The sequence below is a fragment of the Erithacus rubecula genome, assembly GCF_903797595.1.
Source record: "Erithacus rubecula genome assembly, chromosome: 23".
Classification (NCBI taxonomy): domain Eukaryota; kingdom Metazoa; phylum Chordata; class Aves; order Passeriformes; family Muscicapidae; genus Erithacus; species Erithacus rubecula.
In genome coordinates, this window is record NC_136675.1 from 4429016 (window position 1) to 4454442 (window position 25427).

Here is a 25427-nt window from a genome sequence, read left to right on the forward strand (position 1 = left end):
CGCCGCGTTCATCTCTCCCGCGTGCTCACCAACCCTCCCGGGGCTCCTGGCCCCGTTCTGAGCCAATCAGCGGCGGGTTCATCGCACCACAGCCAATCAGCCTCCGCTGAGGGAGCCTCTTTCTGCGCGCCTCAACCAATCAGAGCCCGCCGCAAAACCCGGTCCGGCCTCCGCGCTCTGCTCCAATCACCGCCCGCGCTGTCGCCATCGCCCAATCAGCGCCGCCGTTTCCCCGTCCCGGCAGCGGCCGGCAGGGGGCGGGCTGGCGGCGGGGGGCGGTGGCGGCGCGTCACTTCCGGTGCCTGGCGGCCGCCGGAGCGGAGCGAGGCCGGGCCGGGCCGGGCCCGGGGCCATGGGTGAGTGAGAGAGAGCGGGGGGAGTGGGATCGGCCATGGGGGAGTGAGGGGTGAGAGAGCGGGGGGAGTGGGATCGGCCATGGGTGAGTGAGGGGTGAGAGAGAGCGGGGATCGGGCCATGGGTGAGTGAGAGAGAGCGGGAGGAGTGGGATCGGCCATGGGGGAGTGAGGGGTGAGAGAGCGGGGGGAGTGGGATCGGCCATGGGGGAGTGAGGGGTGAGAGAGAAACCGGGACCGGGGCCGTGACTGAGTGGGGAGAATGAGAGAGCGGCGGGAAGCGGGATCGGGGCCATGGATCCGGGTGAGAGACGAGGTGAGGGGGAAGCAGGGATCAGGGTTGAGCGTGGGGGACACGGCCCCGGGACCCGCCACCATCCCGGTCCGGGCGGTCGGGCACCGGATCCGCCTTGGGCCGGGCCGGGCCGGGCGCTGCGGGGACGCGCCGCTGGTACCGATCGTTCCGCGGGGCCGGGCCGTGGGAGCCCCCCAGGTACCGGCTCGGTGCCGGTGTTCTCCAGGCTGGGGGGCGGGTTTGAAAAGGCCCCTTGGTGAATCGCTTCGTCCCGGCACAGCGGCGGGGCCGGGGGGCCGAAGGAGGCACAGCCCGTGATTGGGGCTGGTTTTGCCCCCAGTTTGGGCAGGAACAGTTGAATGTAGACTCCTGTGCCGAGGAGGAGCCTCGTGTGCCTCAGCAGTGAGTAGGTGAGGGCTGTGCCTCTGAGTGAGGGTGAGTAACATCAGCAGGTGTTGGAAGCAGGGACGAGCCCTGCCCTGCACTCACATGGGAGCTCACCTGAGGGGGCTGGGGGACCTCCCACCCTCAGAACCAGGTGCTGTCCCTCTCTGGTTGTGGCCTTTGGGAGCCCTGCTGCCTGTGCAGTATTGAGAGTGAGAAAGGTCTCACTTGTGGGGGGTACCCCATGGGACAGCATCTCCACCCCCTTACACAGGGGTTTAGGGTTCCTTGTGTGCCCGGCCAGCTGCTCCCACCTGCCCAGGCTGTGCTGAAATGTGCTGCTCCAGTGCTGGGGATTCAGTGCTTTGCTAGTACAGAGCCTCAGTGTATGGGCTCAGTAACACCTGCTGGTATGAACAGTGTGCTGGGGCTGTTGGGCTGCAATCCCATGTCCAGAGGGAGCTGGAGAAGTCAGAGCAGAGGCCATTGCCTGATGTGGGGCTGAGCCACCACCCCTCTGCCATGTGCTGTGGGACAGCCAGCTCCTCTGAGGCAGCAGGGACACAGTGGGGCACAGGTGAGGCATGACCCAAGGGACAGCACAGGAACACTCACCTGTGGCATGGAGCCCTGGGCTAACAGCAGTCAGGATTCAGGACACATTTCCCTGTTGCTGGAGGGCTCATGCTGCTGCATCCTTTGATTGTTTCTCTGTGGTAACTATGCTGAGGGTTTGATCACATCATTGTATTCCTTAAAAGCAAAGTTCAGCTGTGGGCTGTGACCCTCAAGATGTTACAGAAATTGGAACAGGCAAGAGAAGCCTCATAGCCACTGAGCTGTGCTGTGATTGAGCACAGAAAGGACATTGACCTGTTGGAGTGAGTCCAGAGGAGGCACCAGATGATCAGAGGGCTGGAGCACTTCTGCTAGGAGAGAATTGGAGTTGTTGAGCCTGGAGAGGAGAAGCCTTCAGGGTGACATAACTGCCCCTTCCAGTACCTGGATGGGCTACAAAAAAGATGGACAGAGACTATTTACAAGAGCCTGGAGTGACAGGACAAGAGGGAATGGTTTTCCACTGGCAGAGGGCAGGGTTAGATGGGATATTAGGGAGAAATTCCTCCCTGTGAGGGTGGGCAGGCCCTGGCACAGGTCACACAGAGAAGCTGTGGCTGCCTCATCCCTGAAAATGTTCCAGGCCAAGTTGGACAAGGCTAGGAGCAACCTGGAATAGTGAAAAGTCTCTGCCCGTGGCAGGAGGGTGGAAGGGTCTTTAAGGTCCCTCCCAACCCAAACTGTTCTGTGACTATGGACAGGGACAGCCCTGGGGATTGTGCCTGAGCTCAGGGGGTTGTTACCTGTGCAGAGGCTCCAGGTGCTCTGGGCAGGTACAGAGTGTGTCTCCTTCCTGCCTGGGAGCTCTTGCTGGACAGTGTAGGCACTGTGTATCCATGGTCATTTTCTGTGTGAAACAGGCTATTTTGGTTAATATTTTTTTCTTGAGTTGTGCAGTTGCTGTCAGTGTGTTGTCACACTGCAAACCTCAGTAGCATAGGCTGGCAGTGTGTGCAGGTAACTTCAACACCTTTGTCTCCAGGTAGGGCCTGGTGAGTCACTGCTGTGAGAAACTGCAGCCACACCTCGCTGGGAAGTGTCAGCACGTGTGTGGGTCACACTGTACTCTGTGCACACACAGAGGTCCTGCTCAGGGGCTTGTGACATATTGATAGTGTCAGAAGCAATAAATTAGAAATAAAACCTTGTAATACAACCCACCCCTCACTCCTGGTGGGCTTTGGAAGGTGGGCACAGTCTGACTGAAGGCACTGACCAGGTCAGGGACTCATGCTGGGGCAGCAGTGCAGCCTCAGGTGCTGCAGCTGCATTTCCAGGCTCCTGCTGTGAGGGTGTTGGGCTGAAATGGGAAAAAATCCTGCTGGATATTCCTGTGCTTCAGCACGAAAGGGTTAAGCTGAGGTTGGTGTTTATGTAACCAAAGAGGGAACTCCCAGAGATGAGTCCTTGGCTATCTCATGTGTTGATGCATCAGAAGGCTTGAAGAAAGCCTGGCTTGTTGCTCGCGCCGTAATTACGCACTGGAACCCTGTGCTTCAGAGTTTCCCCGGCTGCTGGGGCTGCAGCTGGGCTGGAATTTGCTTTCCCTGATGTGTGACTTGGCCTGTGGAAGCCTTTTTTGTCCCTGAAGAGCTGGAGACTGACCACAGCTGGATGTGGGTGGAGGTAAGGTGTGCTGAGCTCCCCTAGGGGCTCCCAGGTGCTGGCTGTGCCTGGGATTCAGCTGATCTGCATGTTGGGCTGAGGAAGGAGCATCTCCAGTGGGGTGGTTCAGCTGAGGTTACCAGAGGTGTTCCTGTCTCCCTGCTTGTAGAGCTCAGCGAGTCCAAACTTCCCTGGGTGCCTTGGGACAGCACAGGGCTGTCCCAGCCCCTCATGCTGCACCAGTGCCCCAGGATCCATCCTGCTCCTGTGGGCAGAGAAACTCTGTGCCTGGTTTTGAGCAAACTTCTTGCTTAGGGAAGAAGTTGAATGAGTCTCTGCTCAGTTCCAAGAAGCCTGTGAGTCAGGGCTCCGTTTCGGGAGCAGGCTTCCCTTCCCGGAAGGGCAGCGCAGCGGAACACAGGCTGGACTGAGTCATCCAATGGGCTTTTTTTATATATATGTTATTACTTCTCCTAGAGAACCGTTCAACTCCCAGAGCCTTCAGTGGTGTTAACATTGCTGCATTGGGAATCTTCCCCCTGCTGTGCAGAGGGAGAGGAGTGCAGCCCACCCTGATATCCCCACATGTCCATGTGAGATGATGAGCGAGGAGCCAGGGAAGGGCTGAGGCTTCTCCTGGGCATTTGACATTATCTTTGGGGATGAAATTGTTCCTGGCTGATGTTGAGAAGGCTGAGGTGCAGGAGGAGGGACAGCACAGACAGGATGGGCCTGGTTTGGCCCTGAAGAACAAAACAAAAGTCCTGAAGTGACTGAAACTTTGAAGGACACTGTGTTCAGAACCTAAATTTTGCCTAATTAAGGGTCATTTAAATATTAAAATCCATATTAGCTTAATGAAGTACATGCTACCACACATGACTGTCTTGCTCAATTTCCCCCCTAGATCATTCTGTGTGTGATATGGGAGGAAGAGGATAAGGGTGGGCTGTGGATGAGGGGGGCAGAAATTCTGCCTTTTGAGGAGGCAAAAAAGGTAAAAAGTCCTTGAAGACACTTGATGGGTGACTTTCCTCTCCCTGCTCCCAGGTGGGATGATGTCTTCTTAGCCTTCGAGGTTTCTGGATGTGCTCCTGGTCTCTGAGGAGCAGCTGGGACACAAGGGGTGTGTTTTTGACCATATTTCATACACTTAATGCAACAGCCTGCTTTCCTTGGGATCTGACACACAAACATTCCCTTTAATCCCCCAGCCAGTGACTCCTCCGCAGCTGCCTGATCCAAACTCCGCCTGTTCTCAGGGAATCTTTTCCAATGAGAGCTGAGCCTCTGTCCCTGGGAGTGCTGATGACTCTGCTCTGAGCTGTCCCTGGCTGGGTTTGCCCGGGAAGGAGTGAGGCAACACTGGGATCACTGCTCCCTGCAGTGACACCAACCTGCTGCTGTTCCATGTGGGAAGCTTTTACCCATTTAATGTTTTGTTCGTGGAGGTTTTTAGGTCATGTCCAGTTTCCCAGGAGTCAGGCTTAAATGTGACCTTGGATTAACTGGCACTGATAAATACTGTCCACTGTGGTGTTTGGGTGGGAAAAGGTGCAGCCTGATGCTGCTCATGGGATTTCATTTTTTAGCTTAATTTTTGCAAACATCAAGGCTGCACAGAGAGGGACAAAACCTGTGGAGCAGCTCTCCAGCCTTATCCCAAATGCTACAGCTTTTGGCTTCAGGAGGGAACACTGGACAGGAATGCTGCTGCAGTGGGTGGAGGGATGTCTCCCATCTGTGGGCTCCAGGGGCAGGTCCCTGGAATGGTGTGAGCTCCTTCTCAGCAGTCTTGAATTTCCAGCAGGTGCTCTTGGGCTCTGTCACCTGCTGCTGGTTCCCAGCTCATCCACTGCCTTATTCACCACAATCAGCTCATCACAGCAGCAGGGTCAAGCACTTTTGGGTTTCCCAATAACCTCTACTGAGCTCGTGTTGTGTCCTTAGTGCCTGTGTTTGTCCCTGCTCCAAAGCCTGTCCTGCATCAGTTTGGAGATGAGTGATGTGGGAGTTTGTCCTGCAGTGGAAGGACTGAACTTCCAGAGCCATTTTATTCTTTCACATGATAACAGCAGCTTCAGTCCTTTTCTGAGCCCAAACAAACAGAGATGTTGGGGGCCCTAAAGCTTCAGTGCATCCTGTGTTATCATAATCAGAATAATCCAGAACTGCAGCATCAGATGTATCTCATTCCACATTACAGAGTCCTCGACCTTTTGTCCATCCAGCCTTCTCCAAGGTGATGACTCCTGCCTCCTGAGACGTTGGAAAACCTAGTTTGGAAGAAGAGTAACGATACAGTTGATGCTGAACTACGTGAGTCCTCAGCTTGTTTTGATTACAAGAACTCCATTTGCACCAGCAAGCCAGATTGCACAATGAGTTTATCTCAGAGCTCCTGTGCAGGCGGTTTCTCCAGTGGAAATGTTACTCATATGTTTCCAGCAGAGGTGGTGATGTACCAGGAGAGGAGGAGTTCATAAGGATGTTGGGTCAGGGATGCAGAATGAGCAAGGAGCACATGGGAGTCAGAATGGTGTCCTGTTCAGCTCACTGGGATGGTGACACTGCTCTGTGGAGGTGTGAAGGTGCTGGGAGTCAGGAGGGCAGGGATGCAAAGTCTGCTGCAAGACTCCTCCCTTCACCTCCTGGCTGTGGCTGCTCCTGGACAGGTGCTGCTGGATGAATCAATGCAGTGAGATCAGCCTGTGTCCACAGAAAGGGTGGGACTGCCAGAGGGTGAACTTCACTCACAGGGAGGTGATTTATCAATCTCTTACGTGGTGAAACACCCAGGATCTTCTAAAGCAAATATGTACAACCCAAAAAATATTTTACCCTGTTCCAGCAATCTCTTTGGGAAAAACTCCTAGGACTGGGTTTGAGTAAGGATATGGAGCTGTGCTTGGTTCCTGTTCTCACCTACCCCCCCAGAGTATCTTTAAAAAGTGAGAACACAAACATTAAATGTGTAGATGATTGTGAAAGTCTTTGAAGCTATTTTCCAAAAGCTAGAGATGAAGAGGGGTTGGACAGGGGAGCAAAGCTTCCATTGGCTGGAGAGCTCACACCACACCCAGCAGCTCACCTGAGAAGTGCTTTTCCAGCTAAGCTGAAATAAGACTTTTCTTTAGAGAAGGAAGTGTTTTAGTCATAAACCTTGAATTCATTTGTCCTTTTAGGTTTTGGTTGTGCAATTCTGACCCAAATGCTCTTTAGATTTCTGAGCAGTAGGAAATGGACATTGGAAACCAGACTTTCTGCACCTGAATAAGGAGGAGGTAGTTGAGTTTTTAGTTGTTGGTGCTCAGTAGTGATGATGTGTGGATCTTGAATAAATTCCTGGATGCAAACCATGCAATTCATGTTTAATAGATCAAATGGATTTTTGCCCATAGTGATCATGTTGGAAGACACATGTTGTCACCAGAATGTCCATTGGAGCATTTAATAGTGAGTTAGTTCTAAATACAGCATTGATTCCTGCACATGGAGGCTGAATTGACAGGGTTTTGTGTGCTGGACTCCAAATTCCAGCTGCACTGGATGTAGGTAGATGGAGATGTAATAAGGTCAGAGCCTGACAAGGTACAAAGAGAGAGGAGACTTTTTTCAAGGCTAAAAATACATTTTTGAAAAAATCAACTGAATCTCACAATAACTATTGTGCTTGTTTTCTATGCCCTTGTTGGGAAAGGTGAAAGATATTAATTTTTGTGGTCAGTTTTGTGCATTCTTGGCTGTTTGAGGAACACACTGCAGCCTCTGAGGGACTCAGTGGGTGGCTGTGATGCCTGGAGTGGATCCTCTGTGGAGGAACCCCCAAAAGGCTTCAACAGCAGCAGACACCCATACACAGGGCTAACTTGGGCATCTTCTTTCAGAGCTTTGGGAATATGTTAATTTGCAAACTTGTTTTTGCTGTAAAACAAGCTTTAATTATCTTGACTCGTTCCCACTATGTCTCTCAAACAACTGTTGTAGGAAACGTTGCCCTGAATAACGAGGCTGATTTATGCCTTGAGAGCTGCTCTGAGCCTGCAGCCCACCCCTGGTCTGTCAGCAGGGAGCCAGGGCTGTGTGGAGACACACAAGTAGGCAGAGCCAACAGTGCATCTTCCAGTAGAAATCAGGGATAAAACAACTTGGTGGCTGATCAGAGTGATGTGTCTTGTCTTGAAGAGCCGAGGATGAAGCGGCGAGCATCAGACAGAGGAGCTGGGGAAACATCGGCGAAAGCAAAGGCTCTGTGCGCCGGGATTGCCGGGAGTAACGCCAAGAGAGCAGGTCCTTTCATCCTGGGTAAGCAGGGAGGGCTCTGCACTGGGCAGGGTGCCTGCTGGTGGCAAAACTGGAGATAAAAGGTGCTGTGCAATGAGGGAAAGCAGGTGTGTAACTCAGTGTCTTCCCTGAGAGTGCAGGTCGCTGGAGCTCCTGCTGCTGGCCAGGCTGAGGAGACCTGGGATGCCAATGCAGCAAGGCAGGCAGGGCTTGGGGGAGACATGTGGCATCTTGATTTTACCACCTTGGGTATTTTTGTTGGTTATTTTATTATTTTTTTAACTCTGTTCTTCAACTTTGTTAAATACCAAATTCATGATTAGAGCTGTGGGGAGATGTTCGACCCTGCTGACTTGGAATGTGTTGTCACATCAGCATGGGGCAACTTAATAATTCAGTAGTGATCACTCAAAGTAGTATGTGCCAAGACAAGGCCACTCTGCCAGGCCTGAGGAGTTGCTAGAATAGTTGTTGGTTCAGAACTGCTTATATAAATTGTCAAAAATCATAGACTTCACATTGGAAAATAATGGGAAATCAACTGGAGCTGATTGATTAAAAGTTAGGACTGGTGACTGTATGTTAACTTGAAATGTGGGCTAATTTGGACACCCCTGAGCCATCCCTGCAGAGGTGGCAGCTGTGTTCCCAGGTGTGGCAGTAACAGTTGCCATGGGTGTTGCTGTGAATGTAAGAGCTGTGTGGTTCAGGCATGCAGAAATTAGGATTTCTGCAAACAGCTGGGCCATGTGTGGGCTTTGATAAATGTTTCTCCAGGAACAAATGAAACGTTATCCCAAAAGGTTTCAGAGTTCAAGACCTTTTTCTTTGTTGGCTTTAGGTTTGTGAAAATGCACTCAAGTTCCTGCAAAAAAAGGGAACTTGGTGCAAGCAAACCAAAAAAGGTGACAGCTGATGTAACCCGGGTTAGTCACTGCTGCTGGAGGGAAAACAAGTCTGTTTCTGCTTTGTGCTGTAGGTCCACGTTTAGGTAACTCCCCTGTGCCAAGTATTGTTCAGTGTTTGGCAAGAAAGGATGGGACAGATGACTTTTATCAGCTGAAGGTAAGCAAACTGCAGCTCCCAGACCTTCAGGGCTCTCCAGCTCTCATACAGAAGCACTTGGGCAGTGAGGGAGTGGTGTGGGCTGAAGCAGGGCAGTGCTGCCAGGCACAGACCAGTGCCCAGATCAGCCCTGAGATGAGACCTGTGCTGCTCTCCCAGAGCCCTCAGGTCTGTGCCTGAAGGGAGCAGCTCCAGGAGGGGAAAAGCACCTGGGATATTTGCAAACAGCCACCTTTCCATGTTAATGAAGCTGCTGCTGTGCATTCTGCACGAGTGGTTCTAAGTTCAGACAGGCTGTGGCAAGGACACAACCATCAGAGCAGTACCACCAGCTGTCCAACACATGGGAGTGCCCAAAATGAGAGAGGGCTGGGGGCATCTGTGTGCCTCTGAGAACTGTAAAGGCATTTTCCCTTTTCCTGAAGATTCTCACCTTAGAAGAAAGAGGTGATAAAGGAATAGAAACCCAGGAGGAGCGACAGGGCAAGATGCTGCTGCACACAGAGTATTCTCTTCTCTCCCTGCTCCACAACCAGGAAGGAGTGGTCCATCATCACGGGCTCTTCCAGGTACTTTTGGCACCATCCAGGCTGGGACAATGCCAGGGACTGCTGATGGATTGAGCTGCTTTTGTGTAATGTACAGTTTGTGCTGACCCTGCTCTTGTGTGTCCAAGTTGCAGCACTCTGAGGTTAACCAGTGCTGCTTCAGACAGGAGCTCTGGAGAGGACATTAGGATTTTGGGAAATGTGAGAATATTCACAGATGGGACAGGCACTCAGCACTCCCCCTCCAGACAGAACAGCTATTTCATTGACAAATTAATTAGCACCTTTTAGAATTAAATTTGTGCTTTCTGGTCTTTGTACTGGGTATAACTTGTAAGAGGGGACAAATAACCAAGAGACTGTTTCAGCAAGTTAAACCAGTCACTGTGCTGGCCAGTTTTTGTATGAGTGGATTGTGTTGTTCACTGATGTGAGGGGCTGATAGCAATTACTGCTTTGGGTGTTGGTATTGCCTGACTTGCTGGTTGCATTTTGCCAACACACTTTTCACTTGAGACCATCTGTACTAAATCCTAAATAAGCCAAACATCCAGCTCAGCTGTGTCTTGTTTGCTGTCATGGAAGAACTGTTAATTGTGCCTTGAGATTTCTGTTCTTATGAACAGGGTGTGTTGGATCCCTCTGTTCCCAGAGGCTGCTTCACTGCAGAGCTGTCCTGGGTTCAGCTCAAGGTGTGTGTGCATAAAGAGCCACACAGCAGAGACTTCCCCTGCCTTCTCCACTCCTCCTCCTAGGAAAAGTTCTTCCCAGTGAGGGTGGGGAGGCTCTGGCACAGGCTGCCCAGAGGAGCTGTGCTGCTCCATCCCTGTCAGTGTTCAAGGCCAGGGCTTGGAGCAGTCTGGAATAGTGCAAGGTGTCCCTGCCCATGGCAAAGGATGGAGTGAGATGAACTTCACGTTCTCTCTAGCCCAAACCAGTCTGGGATTCTGTGAATTGTTAACTGTGTCTTTTTGAAATGCTGCCTCGGGACAAAGACCAAACACTGTGATTGCATTTGCTTATTTTGAGCTCACCTCCCAGTTATCCAGTTATTTATTGTGCCAGGCTCTGTGCATGTACCCTGGAGCTCCCCTGAGGGGTTGCTGCTGTGTTTGCCTCCCCACAGGACCGAGCTTGTGAAATCATAGAAGATCTGGAAGCCAACAGGATGGTCAGAAAGATGAAGAAACGCATTTGCCTGGTGTTGGACTGTCTCTGTGCTCATGATTTCAGTGACAAAACAGCAGATCTGATCAATCTGCAGCATTATGTCATTAAAGAGAAGAGACTCAGTGAGAGGGAGACTGTGGTGATATTTTATGATGTGGTACGAGTGGTAGAAGCATTACACAAGGTGAGAGCTTGGAAGCAGAGCTCTCTTCCAGGGCTGGGGGGCAGCTTTCCCAATTTTGATGCTTCAAATCTTCCTGGGGCAGGCAGTGACCAGCTGACAGGGCATGGATCATAAGACCTTGTGCCCCAAGGCCTGAAGTGCAGTCCCTCCCTCCCTGCTCCTCACGTTTCTGGGTGATAATGTGGTGTTTGTGGGCTGTGGAGAGGGGCCAGCTGGGCTGAGGGCAGGCCAGGTGAACCACAGTGTGGTAACCTCAGGCAGGGGCAGTCAAAGAGGAGAGCAGAGCCTCATCAAACACAGGAAACAGAAACTGCTTCCTTGCAAAGTAAATCACAATGTAAGAATTGATTGGAGATCACAACATCCAGCTACAATTTTTGAGATCAATGAAGTAGAAACTATTGTAATAAAAATGGATTCTGCTGATCTTTGACTCTATCCCCTGTGACACTGGACATGTGTCCTGCCTTGGCAGGGCAGTGGGGCCTGGGTCTGGTAAAGGAATCTTCATCAGATGGCTCTAACCAAACCTGGACACTTCAGTTTCAGGTTTCTTGGGTACACTAAGTCTGTGTTCAAAGTAGCAAATTTGTTTGTTCTGTCCTGATCACAATCAAAAGTGAAGGGCAGAAAGTACTCAGGGTGGAACCTGACCTGAAATCTTGACCCGGGTTATTTCAGAGAGTACAGATACCATGATTTCTTTTTAGTGCTCTTGTGCAAGTATGAAATTTATACTTTGGTCATGTAATACTCCTATATTTTTTGCAGAAAAATATTGTGCACAGAGACTTGAAACTAGGAAACATGGTGCTAAACAAAAGGTAAGTGTGCTGGAGAGCTGCTGGCCTGGCAGTAGTCTTGTTTCTTCCTTGAAGCAGATTTCTAATACAAACACAGCCAAAGGCAGCACTTGTTGAGTGCTCTTGTGCAAGAGGGTGAAGGAAAGGGAAGCAGGCTGTGCAAAAATACAAATCCAGCTCAAAGTTATATAAATTAATCTCCAGAAATTAATTTAGCCTCACCTAAGTAGTTCACTTTTCCCACCCATCTTAGTGGCCCCTTGTCAGGACTTTTGTTTGGATTCTAACTGCTGAAAACTGAATTTTATAGTAATTTAGTAACCTGCAAGAGAAGTACTGATATTATATATATTAAAAGGAACAAAAAAGCCATGGTGGTTGGTTCTGTTCCCATCATTCACCCTCATCATGCTAAAGGCATTCCCAGCCCTGCTGGCTGTCCTACAATCACAGCAGTGTTAGATCTGACTGCTGCCCTGCTGTGTTTTTGCTAGCAGTGAAATATTGACTCATCTAAACAAAAGCACTTCTGTCCAGTGTGTATTTGTGTATGAAATGGCTCCCTTGTTCCATTGCTGGTTTGACAGGAGCCTCCTGAGCCTGGCAGGTGCTGGATGCTGGTGCAGGGACCAGCCCAGAGAGGGGCAGGAGCTCAGGGCAGGGGGTGGTGGTCTGGCTCTGCTTGGTGGCTCTTTGGAGCTGCTCAGTGCCTTGGGGTCTGTGTTCTTTAGCTGGCAGCCTAGTTCAGCTCAGATCCTCTGCTCTCTCCTCCAAGATTACATTACTGACTAAATATTTTGCACTAACTTGAAGAATGAGTGGAATTCATCCTTTTCACACTGTCTGGGTTTCTGTGGAATGAATAAAAAGTGGGAAGGCTGGAGTTCTGCAGGCTTTAAGTCTACAAAGCTTGCAGGTTTGCTGGGCTCACAGCTTGCTGCTTTCTCCTCCCTAACACTGAAAGGAACCAGGTTTTATCTACAGAGCTTGAACTTCTTGGTTCCTCCCCACATACACACAGCAGCTGCTGCTTCTCAGGGCCACCTCTAAGTTGTTTCAAGTTGTTTCTGTAGAGCTGCTGTAAGATAAATCTCTTCTGCTTGCTGCTTTGATTCTCCTCTTTGCTGCAAGAGGCAGACAAAGGTTGGTGCTTTGAAGGATCTGTGCAGAACTTCCCTTCTTTTCCTTTTTTCTGGTGCAGGGGAGCACCCCACTGATGGGGCTACCCCCAGGATCCCACTAGCAGGGGGAGGTATTTGAAGCTTTGAACAGACTTGCCAGAGTCACTCTTTGTGTTACATCTCTGCTTTTGCTTTTTGCTGAGCGTTGGTGAGGGAAAGCTGCAGCCTGTGCAGCAGTGAGTCACAGGGAAGGGTGGGAGAGGTGTCAGAGCCATCTCCATGGAGAGGAGCAGCTGCTGGGGCTGAGCAGAACCTTTTGTGCTCACCAAGAGCCAGGTCCCTTCTCAGGACAGGGGATGAAGGGAACAGTGTGGCACTGCAAGGACCTGGCAGGCACCTCCCAGCTGGGGCTCCCTCAGACCTCCCCACTGACATTAAAACCTCTCAGGTTCCCCATTAGTCAGTCCAGGAGGAGTTGGGTGATTACAGATTAGATCAAATTTCAGGGACTAAATAGAACCAAGCAACCCTGAATATTTTAGTGTCCTATAGAACACTTAGTCTTTTAAATCCTTAACAAATCCTGCAGCTTGTTATTCAGCCAGGGAAGTCCCCTGACAGTTGAAGCTAACACTTGTTAAACACAAGTCTGTCTGTTTTAATAACCATCTCTCCATGGCCAACCCACACTTGGTTGTATTTCATTTGTCTGTGAGACTGGCTGGAAATGTTTCTTGGTTATTGTGACTGACTTAATCCATTCTCTCAGGCTCTAGTTGTGAAATACTTTCCAAGAAATCTTCCAGACAGTGTTTTTGTATTCACACCTTGACATTATAAATGAAAATCCAAATTACCTGAATGACAGGGAAGATTAATGGAACAATAGTTTTGTAATTAGCTCACATGCATGGAAAAAATCATTAATGGGAGTTGGCAGTACCATAGGGAAGTAGGGGTGAACTAATGAAGAAATTGTGTGTACCTTCAGCTCTCCCTTTTCTGTGTGAGGTTTTTGGGTGTTGTTCAGGCTTTGTGTTGTGCACACCTGTGTGTGAAGAGCAGTCCTGTGCATCAGGTGGAGCTGCCACCAGACTCCTGTGTGGCACTCTTGAGTGACACAGCTGTGGCTGTGCTGAGTCTGATCACAGCTCCTGCAGCTCCTCTGGTGACTGTAAACACAGAGTGATGGGGGGCCAGGCACAGGGCAGCTTCCACAGGGTGTTTCTTTTAGCTCCCAGAAAATGCTGGGAGGAGAAGATGGCAGCTGGGAAATGCAGGGCAGAATCAGCAGCCAAAATAAACCTCAGTTTTGTTGACACTCATGCCCTCCAGTGGTCAGGCAGCACCTGGGGCAGATCCTGCAGCTCTGGTGCTGCAGGCTGGGACATTGGCCAAGGCACAGTGTGGCTGCAAGATGAGCCAGGTACAGCCACACTGGCACAGGCCACCCAGACATTGTCACAGCTGTCACACACCCTGTTACTGCCCCTCTGAGTGCCTTGCTGGCAGGCATGGAATCCCTCCCCTTTGGGATGGAGTTCATTTTACAGCTCTGTGTGTCTTCTCCAGCACTTCCAGCTCCCCAGAAAGCCCCACAGGCACAGTCTGTTCTGGAGTCAGCTTGCTGTCTGCTGCATGGCCCTTGCAGGATGCCTGTGCTCCCTGACCCCTTGTGCTTGTCCCCAGGACTCACCGGATCACCATCACCAACTTCTGCCTGGGGAAGCACCTGGTGAGTGAGGATGACCTGCTGAAGGACCAGCGTGGGAGCCCTGCCTATATCAGCCCAGACGTGCTCAGTGGTAGGAATTCCCCTTGGCACTCATTTCACTCCTTTGTGCCTCCTGAAATAAACAAAACCAGCTGCTGTGTTCCCATTTGTACCTTCATGAGAGCCTCTTAGTTAAGGTCCAGTTAGGAGACTTGGGCTGGTTTTCCAGCTGGGAATGTTGGAGGGAAGGAGTGAGCCTAACTATTTTCTTAAGGCTTGTCTGAACTTCAAAGCTAATTCAAATCTGGCTGTTCCAAGCTGAGTCTATCTGCAGATAGCAAGTTCTGTTTCCAGTGTCAGGATTCAGTTCCTGAGGCTTCCCTTAAGCTGCAGGTGTAACCCTGGGCCCAAGGGCAGCCAGTCCAGATCCCACATGGATGTCAGTGTATTCCAGCTGTGCACTAAGAGCACCAGTTCCTCCAGCTGCTGCTTGCTTCCAGGAGGGAACTACTGACCCTCTGGGCAGCTTCTGGACCAACAGAGAGGAGTTACTTAAAATTTAAGGAATGATGACAGCAGGACAGAGCAGTCTGGGCTGGATTCCCCCTCCAGCAGTCTGGCCTGTGCCTTGTCTCCAGCAGAGGCTTTGAGCAGAGTCTGGCTCTAGCACAGAGCAGCTTTCCCTGGTGTCCTCTTGCTTTTAACTGTTCCCAGTGCATGGGACCATTGGGAACAGCTGTGCTTTCTGTCCAGTTGCTTCAGGAGGTTTCTCTCCATGTGTTCTCATCTCTGCTGTGTTCATAAATCTATGGCACCAGATGGGATCATCCCAGGGGGATGAGGGAACTGGCAGATGAGCTTGTGAAGCCTCTCTCCATCATTTACCTATAGTCCAGGCTCACTGGTGAGGTTCTAGATGATTGGAAGCTAGCCAGTGTGACCCCCATTCACAAAAGGGGTGGGAAGGAGGATCCTGGTAATTATAGTACCTCAGTACCTGGTTATGGAACAATTTACACTGAGTGCCATCACACAGCACTTACAGGATGGCTAGGGTATCAAACCCAGCCAACATGGGTTTAGGAGGGGAAGGTTGTGTTTGACCAACCTGATCTTTTATGATCAGGTGCATGCCTGGTGGATGCAGGGAGGGCTGTGGGTGTGTGTACCTGGACTTCAGCAAGGCCTTGGACACTGTCTCCCACAGCATTCCCTGGAAAAGTTGCAGCCCAGGGCTTGGGCAGGAGCACTCTGTGCTGGGTTAATAACTGGCTGGATGGCAGAGGGTGCTGGTGAGCAGTGCTGCATCCAGCTGGGATCAGTCACCAGTGGTGTCCCCCAGGGGGCTGTGCTGGGGGCAGTTCTGTTCAATAGTTGTATTGATGACATGGATGAGGGTATTGAGCCTTTCATTGGTAAATGTGCAGGTGACACTAAGTTGGGAGTGTGTGTTGATCTGTTGGAAGTGAGGAGGGCTCTGCAGAGAGACCTGGAGCAGTTGGATGGATGAACACAGTCCCATGGGATGAAGTTTAATAAGTCCAAGTGCTCAGACCTGCATTTTGGCCACAGTAAGGCCCTGGAATGTTATAGGCTGGGGATGGTGGGGCTGGACAGTGCCCAGGCAGGAAGGGACCTGGGGGTACTGGTGAGCAGCCAGCTGAACATGAGCCAGCAGTGTGCCCTGGTGGCCAAGAAGGCCAAGGGCATGGTGTGGCCAGCAGGAGCAGGGAGGTCATTGTTCCCCTGTACCTGGCACTGGTGAGGGGGTGTTCAGCCTGGAGAAAAGGAGACTCAGGGGTGACCTGATCACTCTCTGTAACTCCCTGAAGGGTGGCTGTGCTCAGGTGGGGTTGGTCTCCTTCTCCAGGCAGCACTGACAGAATGAGAGGACACAGTCTCAAGCTGCACCAAGGGAGATACAGGCTGGATAGTAGGAAAATGTTTTTCACAGAGAGTGATAAAGTACTGGAATGGTTTGCCTGGGGAGATGGTGGAGTCACCATCCCTGGATGTGTTTACAAAAAGCCTGGATGTGGCACTCAGTGCCATGGTCTAGTTGAGGTGTTAGGGCTGGGTTGGACTCAATGATCTTGAAGGTCTTTTCCAACCTGATGATTCTGTGCTCCTGTATCAGCCTTTGAGCAGGCAGAGGTGGACCTGGTTGTCAGTGTAATGACCCAGATATCATTTTAGGGTTTTTTCTTCTCATGCAGGTGAGATTAGTGTTGAAGGGTGCATGTACAGGTGGGACTGTGCATACAAGGCTTCTCCCTCTTGTAGATCCAGATCAAGCATTAATGCATGAGTTACTTGTTCCTGGTATCCCAAGCAACTGTATTACAGAAATGCCCTCAGAGGGAGCCAGTCCTGGAAGATCCATCCCCAGTAGACTCCTCTCATGAGGTTTTTTTTGTCAGGTTTGCAGGCAGCTGCAGTAAATGTTGCTGTGCTCTTCCATTGTGATCTGCTGGGCAGGTTTGAGGCACTTCCCTCCTGGCCAGGAAGGGAGCAGAGGCAGGCAAGGAGGTGGATCCTGGGGTTTTTGCAAGCCTTTCCTGCTCTGCAGGATATCCTGAGGCCCTTGTGACCAGATGGGTGATAGAAGCCAACTGCTCTGCAGGAGCTTGGAGCAGTTGTGGCCCAAGTGGACAAAGAAGGCTACAAGGAGCTGCACCTTTCTGCTCCAGGGTGCTGATGTATCCAGACCTCCAACTACCTTCTCATGTTTCTTCTAAGGGCTCTCTTGTGGTGTAACTTGCCCCAGGGCACTGAACAGGCTGTCTTGGCTGATCTCTGACACCTGAAGCTGCTTGAGACCCTGCAAAGTGCAGCCTTAGCTCAGAGCTCATCCTGCTCTGCCAGCCTGGCTCTCACTGCCATTGTGCTGCACCCCAGCTCCAGTGCTGCCAGCAGCCCTTCCCATGGGGCCCATCCCGTGCTCTCCAAAATACTCTCCCAAAATTACTCAGTGTGCAGTTCCCCTTCAAGTATCAAGGGGGAAGTTACTTGAGGACATTCCAGGCATCACCACCACCCTCAGGCTTGGCACATCCTCTGTCTTGCCAGTGCTCCTGTGCAGGGGAAGCTGGAGCGCCTGAGGAATTAATCATTGTTGTGGGTCTCCAGGAGAAGCTGTCTATGCTGAGGGACGGCTGCTGAAATGTCACAGCAGGAAAAGTTGGAGGAGGAGGGAGAGGTGCCTTTTTCTGAGCATATAAAGCAAAGAATAATTAGTACAAATACCAAATGCTGCAGCAGTGACTCACTGTGTGAGTCAGAGGAAGTCTCTCCCTGAGTCCTGTGCTGTGCTGTAGCAATGGGGTTTGATTTTGTGACCCTGTCCATGCTGCTGTGTGCTGATTATTGTGACCAAAGGGGCTTAGAAGCAGCATTTCCATCAGATGAATCCTGGGGCTGCAACAGGTTAGAGTTTGTCTAGTGTCTTTGTTTAAATGTCTTTGTGCAGGAAAGCACCTTCCTGCACACCCAGTGGCTTTACACCTGGCTTCCATGGCTGTGTGCTAGATCCATCCCACGGTCAGAGTCCCTTCTCCATGGGCTCAGCCTTATCCTTCCTGGGCTTCTTTCCTGCCTCCTCCTGCCCTGTGCTCTGTGATCTTTGAACTCCCTCTCCCTTGGCCCAGACTTGCAAGCTGGATGTCTCTGTGTGAGGGATGCTGACCTGGCAACCCCAGTTCCAACTACCTGATGCCCTTTTCACAGCAGGGATATTCCTGCTCCATAGGGAACAGAAGGACACTTGTGTGGAGATGGACAATTTGCTCATTCGCAGAGCATGTGCCTTGCAAAGAGTTTTGGTGCCATGTTATGGGAATCTTTAAGTGTTTTGGCTAATGCTTAGAAAAATGGTCCCGTGTGGGGGTTACCAGCATCTCTGCTGTGGGAGGTGAGGCAGGTTTGGCTGTGCTCTGCAGGGTGCTCAGGCTGTGTGTGCCCTGTCCCTGCAGGCCGGCCGTACCGCGGGAAGCCCAGCGATATGTGGGCGCTGGGGGTGGTGCTGTTCACCATGCTCTATGGCCAGTTCCCCTTCTACGACAGCATACCTCAGGAGCTCTTCCGCAAAATCAAGGCTGCCGAGTACACCATCCCTGAGTGAGTACAGCCTGCCCTTCCTGCCTGCCCACGGGGGCCAGCTGGAGCTGGGGGGCTCCCCTCAGCACCCACAGGGTCACAGCAGTACTGACAGCGGGAGCAGGGCTGGGACAGCTTGTGGGAAGGCTCAGAGCAGTGGTGGCTCGTGGAGCTCCTGTGCTCCCAGCACACTCTGCCCACCCCAGGCTCACCACACGTTGTCTCTGCCAGGGATGGCCGGGTCTCAGAAAACACCGTGTGCTTGATCCGGAAACTGCTGGTCCTGGACCCGCAGCAGCGGCTGACGGCTTCTGAAGTGCTGGATTCCCTCAGCTCCATCATAGCGTCCTGGTATGTGCAAGGGAGAGACAGGACACACTGTCTCTGGCCACAGGCTGTGTTGTTCCAGCTGTGGCTGGCTCACTCACCAGAGGAGGGTTTGGGAACTGCAGTAAGCCTTTAAATCCCATGTGTCCATCGCTGTGTGCTGATGGATACAGCTGGAGGCCTGTGCAAATGCTTGTGGCAGCCATGGCCATCGCAGTGGGATCACCCTGGGGTTGGGTAAAGGCAGGTGAGCCAGTGCCATGCTGTGGATCCCAGTGCTGTGCTCTCCTCCAGGCAGTCCATGTCCTCGCTGAGCGGCCCTCTGCAAGTGGTGCCGGACATAGATGACCAAGTGGCTAATCCTGAAAACCCCCAGGAGGTAGGTTTCACTGCTTTTCTGTGCTGCTGTGCCAGTCTGTCTGTGATGGCACCCACTGTGTCCCCCCCACTGGGAAGGGGAGGGCGGGGAGTCCCTCATGTTGTGCAACGGAAGGAAAGGCTGATGCTGCTGGGACCAGGAGGCACATCCAGCTGGCTGAGCTGCCAGGAAGTGAGCTCGGCCCAGAGCTGATGAGAGCAGCTCACTGCTCTCCCAGCAGCGCTCACTCCCTCACACACAGCTGGGAATGCTGGGAGGAGGCAGCAGTGTTGGCTCTGGCTCCCAGGGAGCTCTGCCATGGGAGCAAACATCCTGTTTTCCTGCCGGTTTGTTTCATGCTAGAAGTGCTGGCCGTGGGGACAGCCATGCAGGATCTGTGATGGTGCCGCAGGGACAGGGGTCAGGCAGCTGCAGCCTCAGTGCTGCCAGGGTTGGGATGAGCCAAGTGAAGACAGAGCTGCTGTGGTGGCCAGAGCTGTGTCCTGGTGGCACTGCTAGCTCACAAGGAGTGCCCAGCAGCAGGTCCCTTTCCTGTCACAGCACCCCAGTTATCCCGTAGTAGCTCAGGCCCACCAGAGGAGCCGCGGGGCTGCCAGGTGTGGCTCTGACAGGTCGGTCTCTGCAGGTGAAGGTGACAGAGGAGTGCTCCCAGTACGAATTCGAGAACTACATGAGGCAGCAGCTGCTCTTGGCTGAGGAGAAGAACACCTTGCATGAGGCCAAGAGCTTCCTGCAGAAGCGGCAGTTCGGGAACATCCCGCCGGTGCGGCGCCTGGGCCACGACGCGCAGCCCATGAACCCCTTGGACGCGGCCATCCTGGCCCAGAGGTACCTGCGGAAGTAGCTCCCCTGCCCCACGAGCACCACCCTGCACCTGCCCTCACCTGCCTGCTCCAGCCTACAGCAATACCACTGTCCCACGACGGGGAATAATGTAGCAATCCCAAGCTCTGTCCAGGGACATGCACTCACACCTGCTCCGGAGGGAGAAGACTTTTGGAAAAGCTAAGTTTTGGAAGCAGCAAACCTCTTGGCATCTTCTGGAATCTGTTTTTTAAAATCGAAGCCTAGATGACTAATCTGCTTTTAATCATGACTGTAATCTACCTCTCTTGTCTTTTTAACCATGCTGTTCTCTGGATTGAGCAAAGCCCGTGGGAAAGGAGGAGACTTCCAAGGGTGAAGCTGCTGGCACAGAGCCGTGGCCGTGCAGCGCGGAGCCGGCCCGTGGCACCCGCTCCACGTGGTTTGAATAAGCTTGGATTTATCAGGGTTTCTGGAAAGGCAGAATTTCTTGAAACCTCCCACTTCCCTTCATCTGCATCAAATCTCTTTCTGTCCTTACGTGCCACCTGGTCTGGCCATGCTGGCCAGTCCTGTGGGGCCACTGCTGTGACCGGAGAGCCCGGCCACCGCCTCGGGCAGGAGTTGAGGAGTCGTCTGGGCAGCACCACCTGCAGGGATCAGATCCTGTCCCCACTTCAAAGGTTTCACAGGACTTGGCCTGCCAGGGCCCCTGCCCCCTCTCCCACCTCTCACTGATTCCTTTAGTTTATAAGGATCTATGATTTAATCTTATTTTTCAGTAGCATATCCCAGGTGCAGTTACAGTTGCATTAATTCTGATTTAGTGTTTCCCCCCTCAGTTGTGGTACAGATGTAATATATGAGTTATAATGTGAAAAGCTTCCCAAAATAATCCGCCTAGAGATAGGAGGGGCTGGCTGAAGTCTCTACTGTATTTGTTCCCAGCTTTTCTTGCCATCCCAGCCCAAACCTGGGGCTGCCCTCATGCCAAGACAGGGGAGGGACATCCTGGTTTGTCACCTTGTACCACTGGAAGAGCTTTGGCCTGTGCTGAGAACAGGAACGATTGTTTCTGAGCCTCATTTATGAACTGGATGCCTGTCTTGCCAGATGAACTGTTCTCACACAGAGCTCCCAGTGCCCTGGCCAGGGCTCCTGCTCAAGGCAGCACCTTCTTTGCCTCCTTCCCTGCCTCTGGCTGCTCCCAGCCCTGGCATCACCCTCCTGCCATCCCTGTGAGCAGGGAGGGTTGGAGCTGGGGGGGCTGCCCTGCTTTTTGGGGCTGGCCTGCTCTCTGGCCCAGCTCTTGCAGCACAGTGGGCGTGGGCAGGGAGTGAGTGGCAGATGTTTGTAGCGTGTTGTTGCCTTTTCTTGCCCCGGGCTGGGGAAGGGGACAGGGTCTAAGCTGGGCCACCCCAGCAGTGGCTTTGTGGGGACAGGGGGCTGGACCTGCAGCTCCCTGGCCACATTGGGCATTACGTGCTGCCTGCACCTCGCCAAGGCCCTGTGGCCAGGCAGGGCCTCGTGAACACTAACACAGACCAGCTCCTGCACCACCCCAGCTGAGCCAGTAGCCCCAACTCTTTCGCCTTATTTATTTTGAAGATGGTGGGTCTGTCCCACCACCCCCTGTGCCACCAGCAGCAGGGCAGGGAATCCCCTGAGCACCCCACCAGGGCCCTGTTCTCTCCTCCTGGTTCTCCTGCCTCATTCCCTGTTTATTTTTACAGTTTTTCCCCCATGTTAAAAACAAAAAGCAATATTCTGGGACTCCTTGAGGCTGTATCACACCAGGATCTTGCAGTGGCAGCACCGGTCAATCCACTTGTGCTAAGGCAAACTGGAAGGGAGTGGTACAGGGGGCATGGGGGGGCACAGGGCCACGGCGGGACAGAGCCTGTTGTAAGAAAAAAAAAAAAAGAAAAAAAAAAGGAAAAAAAAATTTGTATAAAGACGTTATTTTTGTACTACATCAAAACTACTCCTGCATGTCGGCAATAAAACTTCATACGACATCCTGGCGCCCCCACAGGGCAGGGGTGGGAGGGAGGGGTGGGACGAGGGTTTTGGGGTACTGATGTGCTCTGGTAGAGGTACAGGAGAGGGGGGCCAGGCTCACAGCGCCCCACGGCCCCCCAGGCCTGTCCTGCCCCACGGCTCAGTGCCCTGAGTCAGACACTGAGCTTGGGCTCCCTTGGCCAGTGGGGCTGAGCCAGGGCCACCCTGCGTGAAACCAGCCCCGGCAGCTCCCTCGAACCCATGGCGAGCGCCGGGGCTGAGCCGAGCCGAGCTGTGCCCCCCAGCCCGGCGGGCTTGCCTTGGGTCCGGCACTGCCAGCCCAGCCTAGGCCGGGCTCAGCCAGGCCGGGCCTGGCCGGATGGGCGCTGGACAAGGCTGGGCCGGGGCCTGGCCCCGCTCCGGGGCGGTTCCAGCGCAGGGCCGAGCGCGGCGTCCCGGGGGAGCGGTTCGAGCCCCGGCCCCGCTCAGCCCGGCCGGGGCTGCCATTGGCTCCGGCGGGAGCGCTGACCGCCAGCCGCCTCCGAACTATTTCCTGTTGCTGCAGCGTTAATGCTAAACAGACCTTGCTCTCTCTTCCCTCGCTCCAACCAAAGTGCAGCGGCTCTGCCGCCGCCGCCTTCCCTCGCCGGTGAGTACCAGCCCCGGGCACCGCGTGCGGCTCGGGCCGGGGCACCGAGGGACCGAACACCCGCGACCGCCCAGCCCCGACGGCACAGCGGCTGTCGAGGCTCGGTCCTATCCCGGCTCGCTCCGTCCCGGCTCGCTCCGTCCCGGCTCGGGGGCTCCGGCGTTGGGGGACGCGGGGCTGGGGCCGCGGGCGCCGTGCAGGGACACGGGGCTGAGCGCACAGGGCTCGGTGACACAGCCCGGCCCGTGGGGACCGAGCGGTTGAAGAAGCGGAGCAGGAGGCTTTGGGGACACGGTGTAATAGTGCTCGGGGACGCAGCATTGAGCGACTCGGGGCTCGGCTCTTGGGGACCCGCAAGGCCCTGGAGCCAGCCCGGCGCTCCTCAGCACCCCGCCACGGGCAGGGGATCGCTGGGGTTCCGTGGTTGGGCTGTGCCCCTCCAGCCCACGGCAGCCGGGGCAGGGGCTGCCCGTGCTGCTCCACGAGAAGGGCACCCGCCCTCCCAGGGACCCTGCTGGCCTTGTTTTGGGGTGTCACACTAGCGGGGCTGCCCAGCCCCGGGATGTGCCGCGGACCCTCAGCTCTGGACCGTCCGGGATGGTTTTGCTGATGTGTCACATTTTCTGCATTTCTTTCCTCATTCCTCCCTCCCTGGAGCCGTTTCTGGGAACGAGCTCATCCCCTGCCAGGGCCAAATTTCCTCCCGCCCTGTCCTGCCCGCTGTCCTGCCTCCCATCTGTCCCGCTGCCCTGCTGCCCATCCTTCCCTCTGTCCTGCCTCTCATCCTGACCGCTGGCCTGTCCTGGTGGCCTTTGCACTGTGCCTGGCCTTGCCTCTGCACTGCAGGGCCCCACGGCAAAGGGCCAAGGCTGGAGCTGGGCCAGAGCAAAGTGGGGGACAGTGATAGAGTCAGGGTCAGGGTCAGGAACAGGGACACTGCCCCAAGTGTGTGTGTGGAGCACACGTGTGTGCACACGAGCACAGGCAGCTGCAGCAGCACCTCTGCCCGGTGCTGGGACCCTGTTCTGCCCTGTTCCTGCTCTGCCCCGTTCCTGCTCTGCCCCGTGCCCCATCCCGTGGCCCGGCACGGCACAGAAAGCCTGGCCCGGTGCCACAGATCTGCCTCATGCTGTGTCCAGGAGGAGCCGCTTCCGTCCCGGTCCCTCAGGAAGGACGGAGGGCGGTAGGAGTGGGACGGCTCCAGCTCAGCATCTCTGGGGTTCCAGCCCTGGATGGAGCAGCCCAGCCCAGGCACGATGCCCTGTTCAGCTGGAGCTCCGCAAAGAGCCCCTGGGCGCACCCAGGCACGGCCTTGAAAGGGACAGAGGACTTGGGGGGGATCCCAGCCCCTTATAGAGCATTGCTCAGCTCCTGTCCCACAGATGTCGAGCATGTGTCGTCCCTGAAGCCGCTGAGAACTGCCAGGCACAGGATGGAGGGTCGCCGGAGGGACATGGAGCTGCTCAGCAACAGCATGGCCGCGTACGCCCACATCCGAGGTGAGCAGGAGCGGGAGGCCACCGCGGGTCCCCGGCAGGCGCGGGCAGGTCCCTCCCTCACCCCTCCGTTCCCTCCCCGCAGCCAACCCCGAGAGCTTCGGGCTCTATTTCGTGCTGGGCGTCTGCTTCGGGCTGCTGCTCACCCTGTGCCTGCTGGTGCTGCGCCTGTCCTGCCGGCCCGCCCCGCGGCCGCCGCCGCGCCCCGGCGACATCAGCGAGGACGACGATGACGACGAGGAGGACGAGGACGAAGAGGACACCGTGGACCGCGCAGCGTCTGAGTCGCTGCTGCCCGTGACCGAGATCCCGCTGGAGAGCCACGGCCCCGGGGACGGGGCGCTGGCCGTGAACGTGTTCGCCTCGGCCGAGGAGCTGGAGCGGGCGCAGCGGCTGGAGGAGCGGGAGCGCATCATCCGCGAGATCTGGCGCAACGGGCAGCCCGACATCCTGGGATCCGGCACCATCGGCACCCTGGGCCGCGTCCACTACTACTGAGCCCGGCAGCGCCCTGGCACGGTGCCTGCCCGCCCACAGCTGGCCCCACACCGTGCCAGGAGGGACAGCAGGACAGGGGGCTGCTCGCCGGCCCTGAGCTGGCGGAGCTGCCTTGAACTGTCCCTGCACCGCGGAGAGCCGGACCCCGGTGTCACTGGACTCGCTGTGGGACACGACGCACTTTGAGCCATTGGTACGACGGCTGGCAGCAGCCGAGCAGCCCCGGGACACGCGGGGACAGGGACAGGGACAGGGGCAGTGCAGCCCCGTGGGGCAGGGCCGGGCTGTCCTTGGGCTCCTGCCCCACAAACATGGTGCTGTTCTACACGAACTAGAGCCCAGCGTGGCGGGTCCGGCGTTTTGGGGGCTCTGGGCACAGACAGGGCCGGTCTCGCCCCTCCCCGAGCCAATTCCCTTCCCGGCCCCACTAAAATTAGCCGGGTCTTTTCCGGCACCGCCCGCCGTGACCCAGCGCCCTCCGGCCGGGCCAAGGCGGATGTTCCCGCTGGACTCCGGGCCGGCCGCTGCTCCCCAGGGATGCGGCAGCTCCCGCCGGGCTGAGCCGCATCCTGCCCCGCTCCCAGCCCAGCCCCGCGGGGAGCCGGGCCCCGCTGCCCCCTCCCCGGCAACTTCATAAAAATAGTTCCTTCCCAGGCTGGTTCCCCCCCGCTGCCAGCGCCAGCAGGATCCAGATGTTTTCCAGATGTTCTCCCGTGGCTGGAGGCCAGGTTGTGCTGGGACTGGAGCTGGCCTGGAAAACTGTGCGGGGGTGGAGGAGGAAGAGGGGGCCCTGCCCTAACCCTGCCACGGGCCCTGGTGGGACCCCTTGAGCCAGGGTGGGACCCTTTGTGCCTGGCAGGACCAGCCCAGCCCTTCAGGGGCACAGCAGCCAACAGCAGAGCCCTGAGCAGCCCCCACACTGCACTCTGTACCCAAAATAGTTTATTTTAAACAATTTCTATGGGTCCAGGGGCTGTTATGCTTGAAGGAGCAGTGTCTGGGTGTGGAGTGGTCATTTGTACCCGATGGGTGCA

At 54.5% G+C, this 25427-nt stretch overlaps 2 protein-coding genes across 4 annotated transcripts; both read left to right on the forward strand.

Moving 5' to 3' along the window:
- Positions 1-209: 209 nt before the first annotated feature.
- Positions 210-21767, forward strand: STK40 (serine/threonine kinase 40). Of its 3 annotated transcripts, none has more exons than XM_079325563.1 (12): positions 210-356; positions 5462-5584; positions 7439-7560; positions 8519-8604; positions 9030-9173; positions 10279-10506; positions 11278-11330; positions 14120-14235; positions 18116-18260; positions 18471-18590; positions 18861-18945; positions 19571-21767. In XM_079325563.1, the coding sequence occupies exons 3-12, from the start codon at positions 7449-7451 to the stop codon at positions 19787-19789; spliced, it is 1308 nt and encodes a 435-aa protein (XP_079181689.1). In that variant the 5' UTR covers positions 210-356; positions 5462-5584; positions 7439-7448; the 3' UTR covers positions 19790-21767. The 3 variants fall into 3 exon arrangements, with proteins under 3 accessions (XP_079181689.1, XP_079181687.1, XP_079181688.1); XM_079325561.1 differs by having other exon boundaries at positions 211-356; positions 5462-5574; positions 7441-7560; XM_079325562.1 differs by lacking the exon at positions 210-356 and adding an exon at positions 3086-3276 and having other exon boundaries at positions 5462-5574; positions 7441-7560.
- A 410-nt stretch (positions 21768-22177) lies between these two features.
- EVA1B (eva-1 homolog B) lies at positions 22178-25360 on the forward strand. The gene is made up of 3 exons (XM_079325610.1): positions 22178-22399; positions 23782-23898; positions 23981-25360. The coding sequence occupies exons 1-3, from the start codon at positions 22321-22323 to the stop codon at positions 24391-24393; spliced, it is 609 nt and encodes a 202-aa protein (XP_079181736.1). The 5' UTR covers positions 22178-22320; the 3' UTR covers positions 24394-25360.
- The last annotated feature ends 67 nt before the right edge of the window (positions 25361-25427 follow it).

What these genes read in the sequence shown, in the direction of transcription:
- STK40 (XM_079325563.1), top strand. Translation starts at nt 7,449, where the DNA reads ATGAAGCGGCGAGCATCAGACAGAGGAGCTGGGGAAACATCGGCGAAA. An exon ending in ATGACTTTTATCAGCTGAAG is followed by an intron (nt 8,605 to 9,029) that starts GTAAGCAAACTG and finishes CTTTTCCTGAAG; the next exon opens with ATTCTCACCTTAGAAGAAAG. An exon ending in AGCTCCATCATAGCGTCCTG is followed by an intron (nt 18,591 to 18,860) that starts GTATGTGCAAGG and finishes GCTCTCCTCCAG; the next exon opens with GCAGTCCATGTCCTCGCTGA.
- EVA1B (XM_079325610.1), top strand. Translation starts at nt 22,321, where the DNA reads ATGCTAAACAGACCTTGCTCTCTCTTCCCTCGCTCCAACCAAAGTGCA. An exon ending in GCCGCCGCCTTCCCTCGCCG is followed by an intron (nt 22,400 to 23,781) that starts GTGAGTACCAGC and finishes CCTGTCCCACAG; the next exon opens with ATGTCGAGCATGTGTCGTCC. An exon ending in CGCGTACGCCCACATCCGAG is followed by an intron (nt 23,899 to 23,980) that starts GTGAGCAGGAGC and finishes CCCTCCCCGCAG; the next exon opens with CCAACCCCGAGAGCTTCGGG.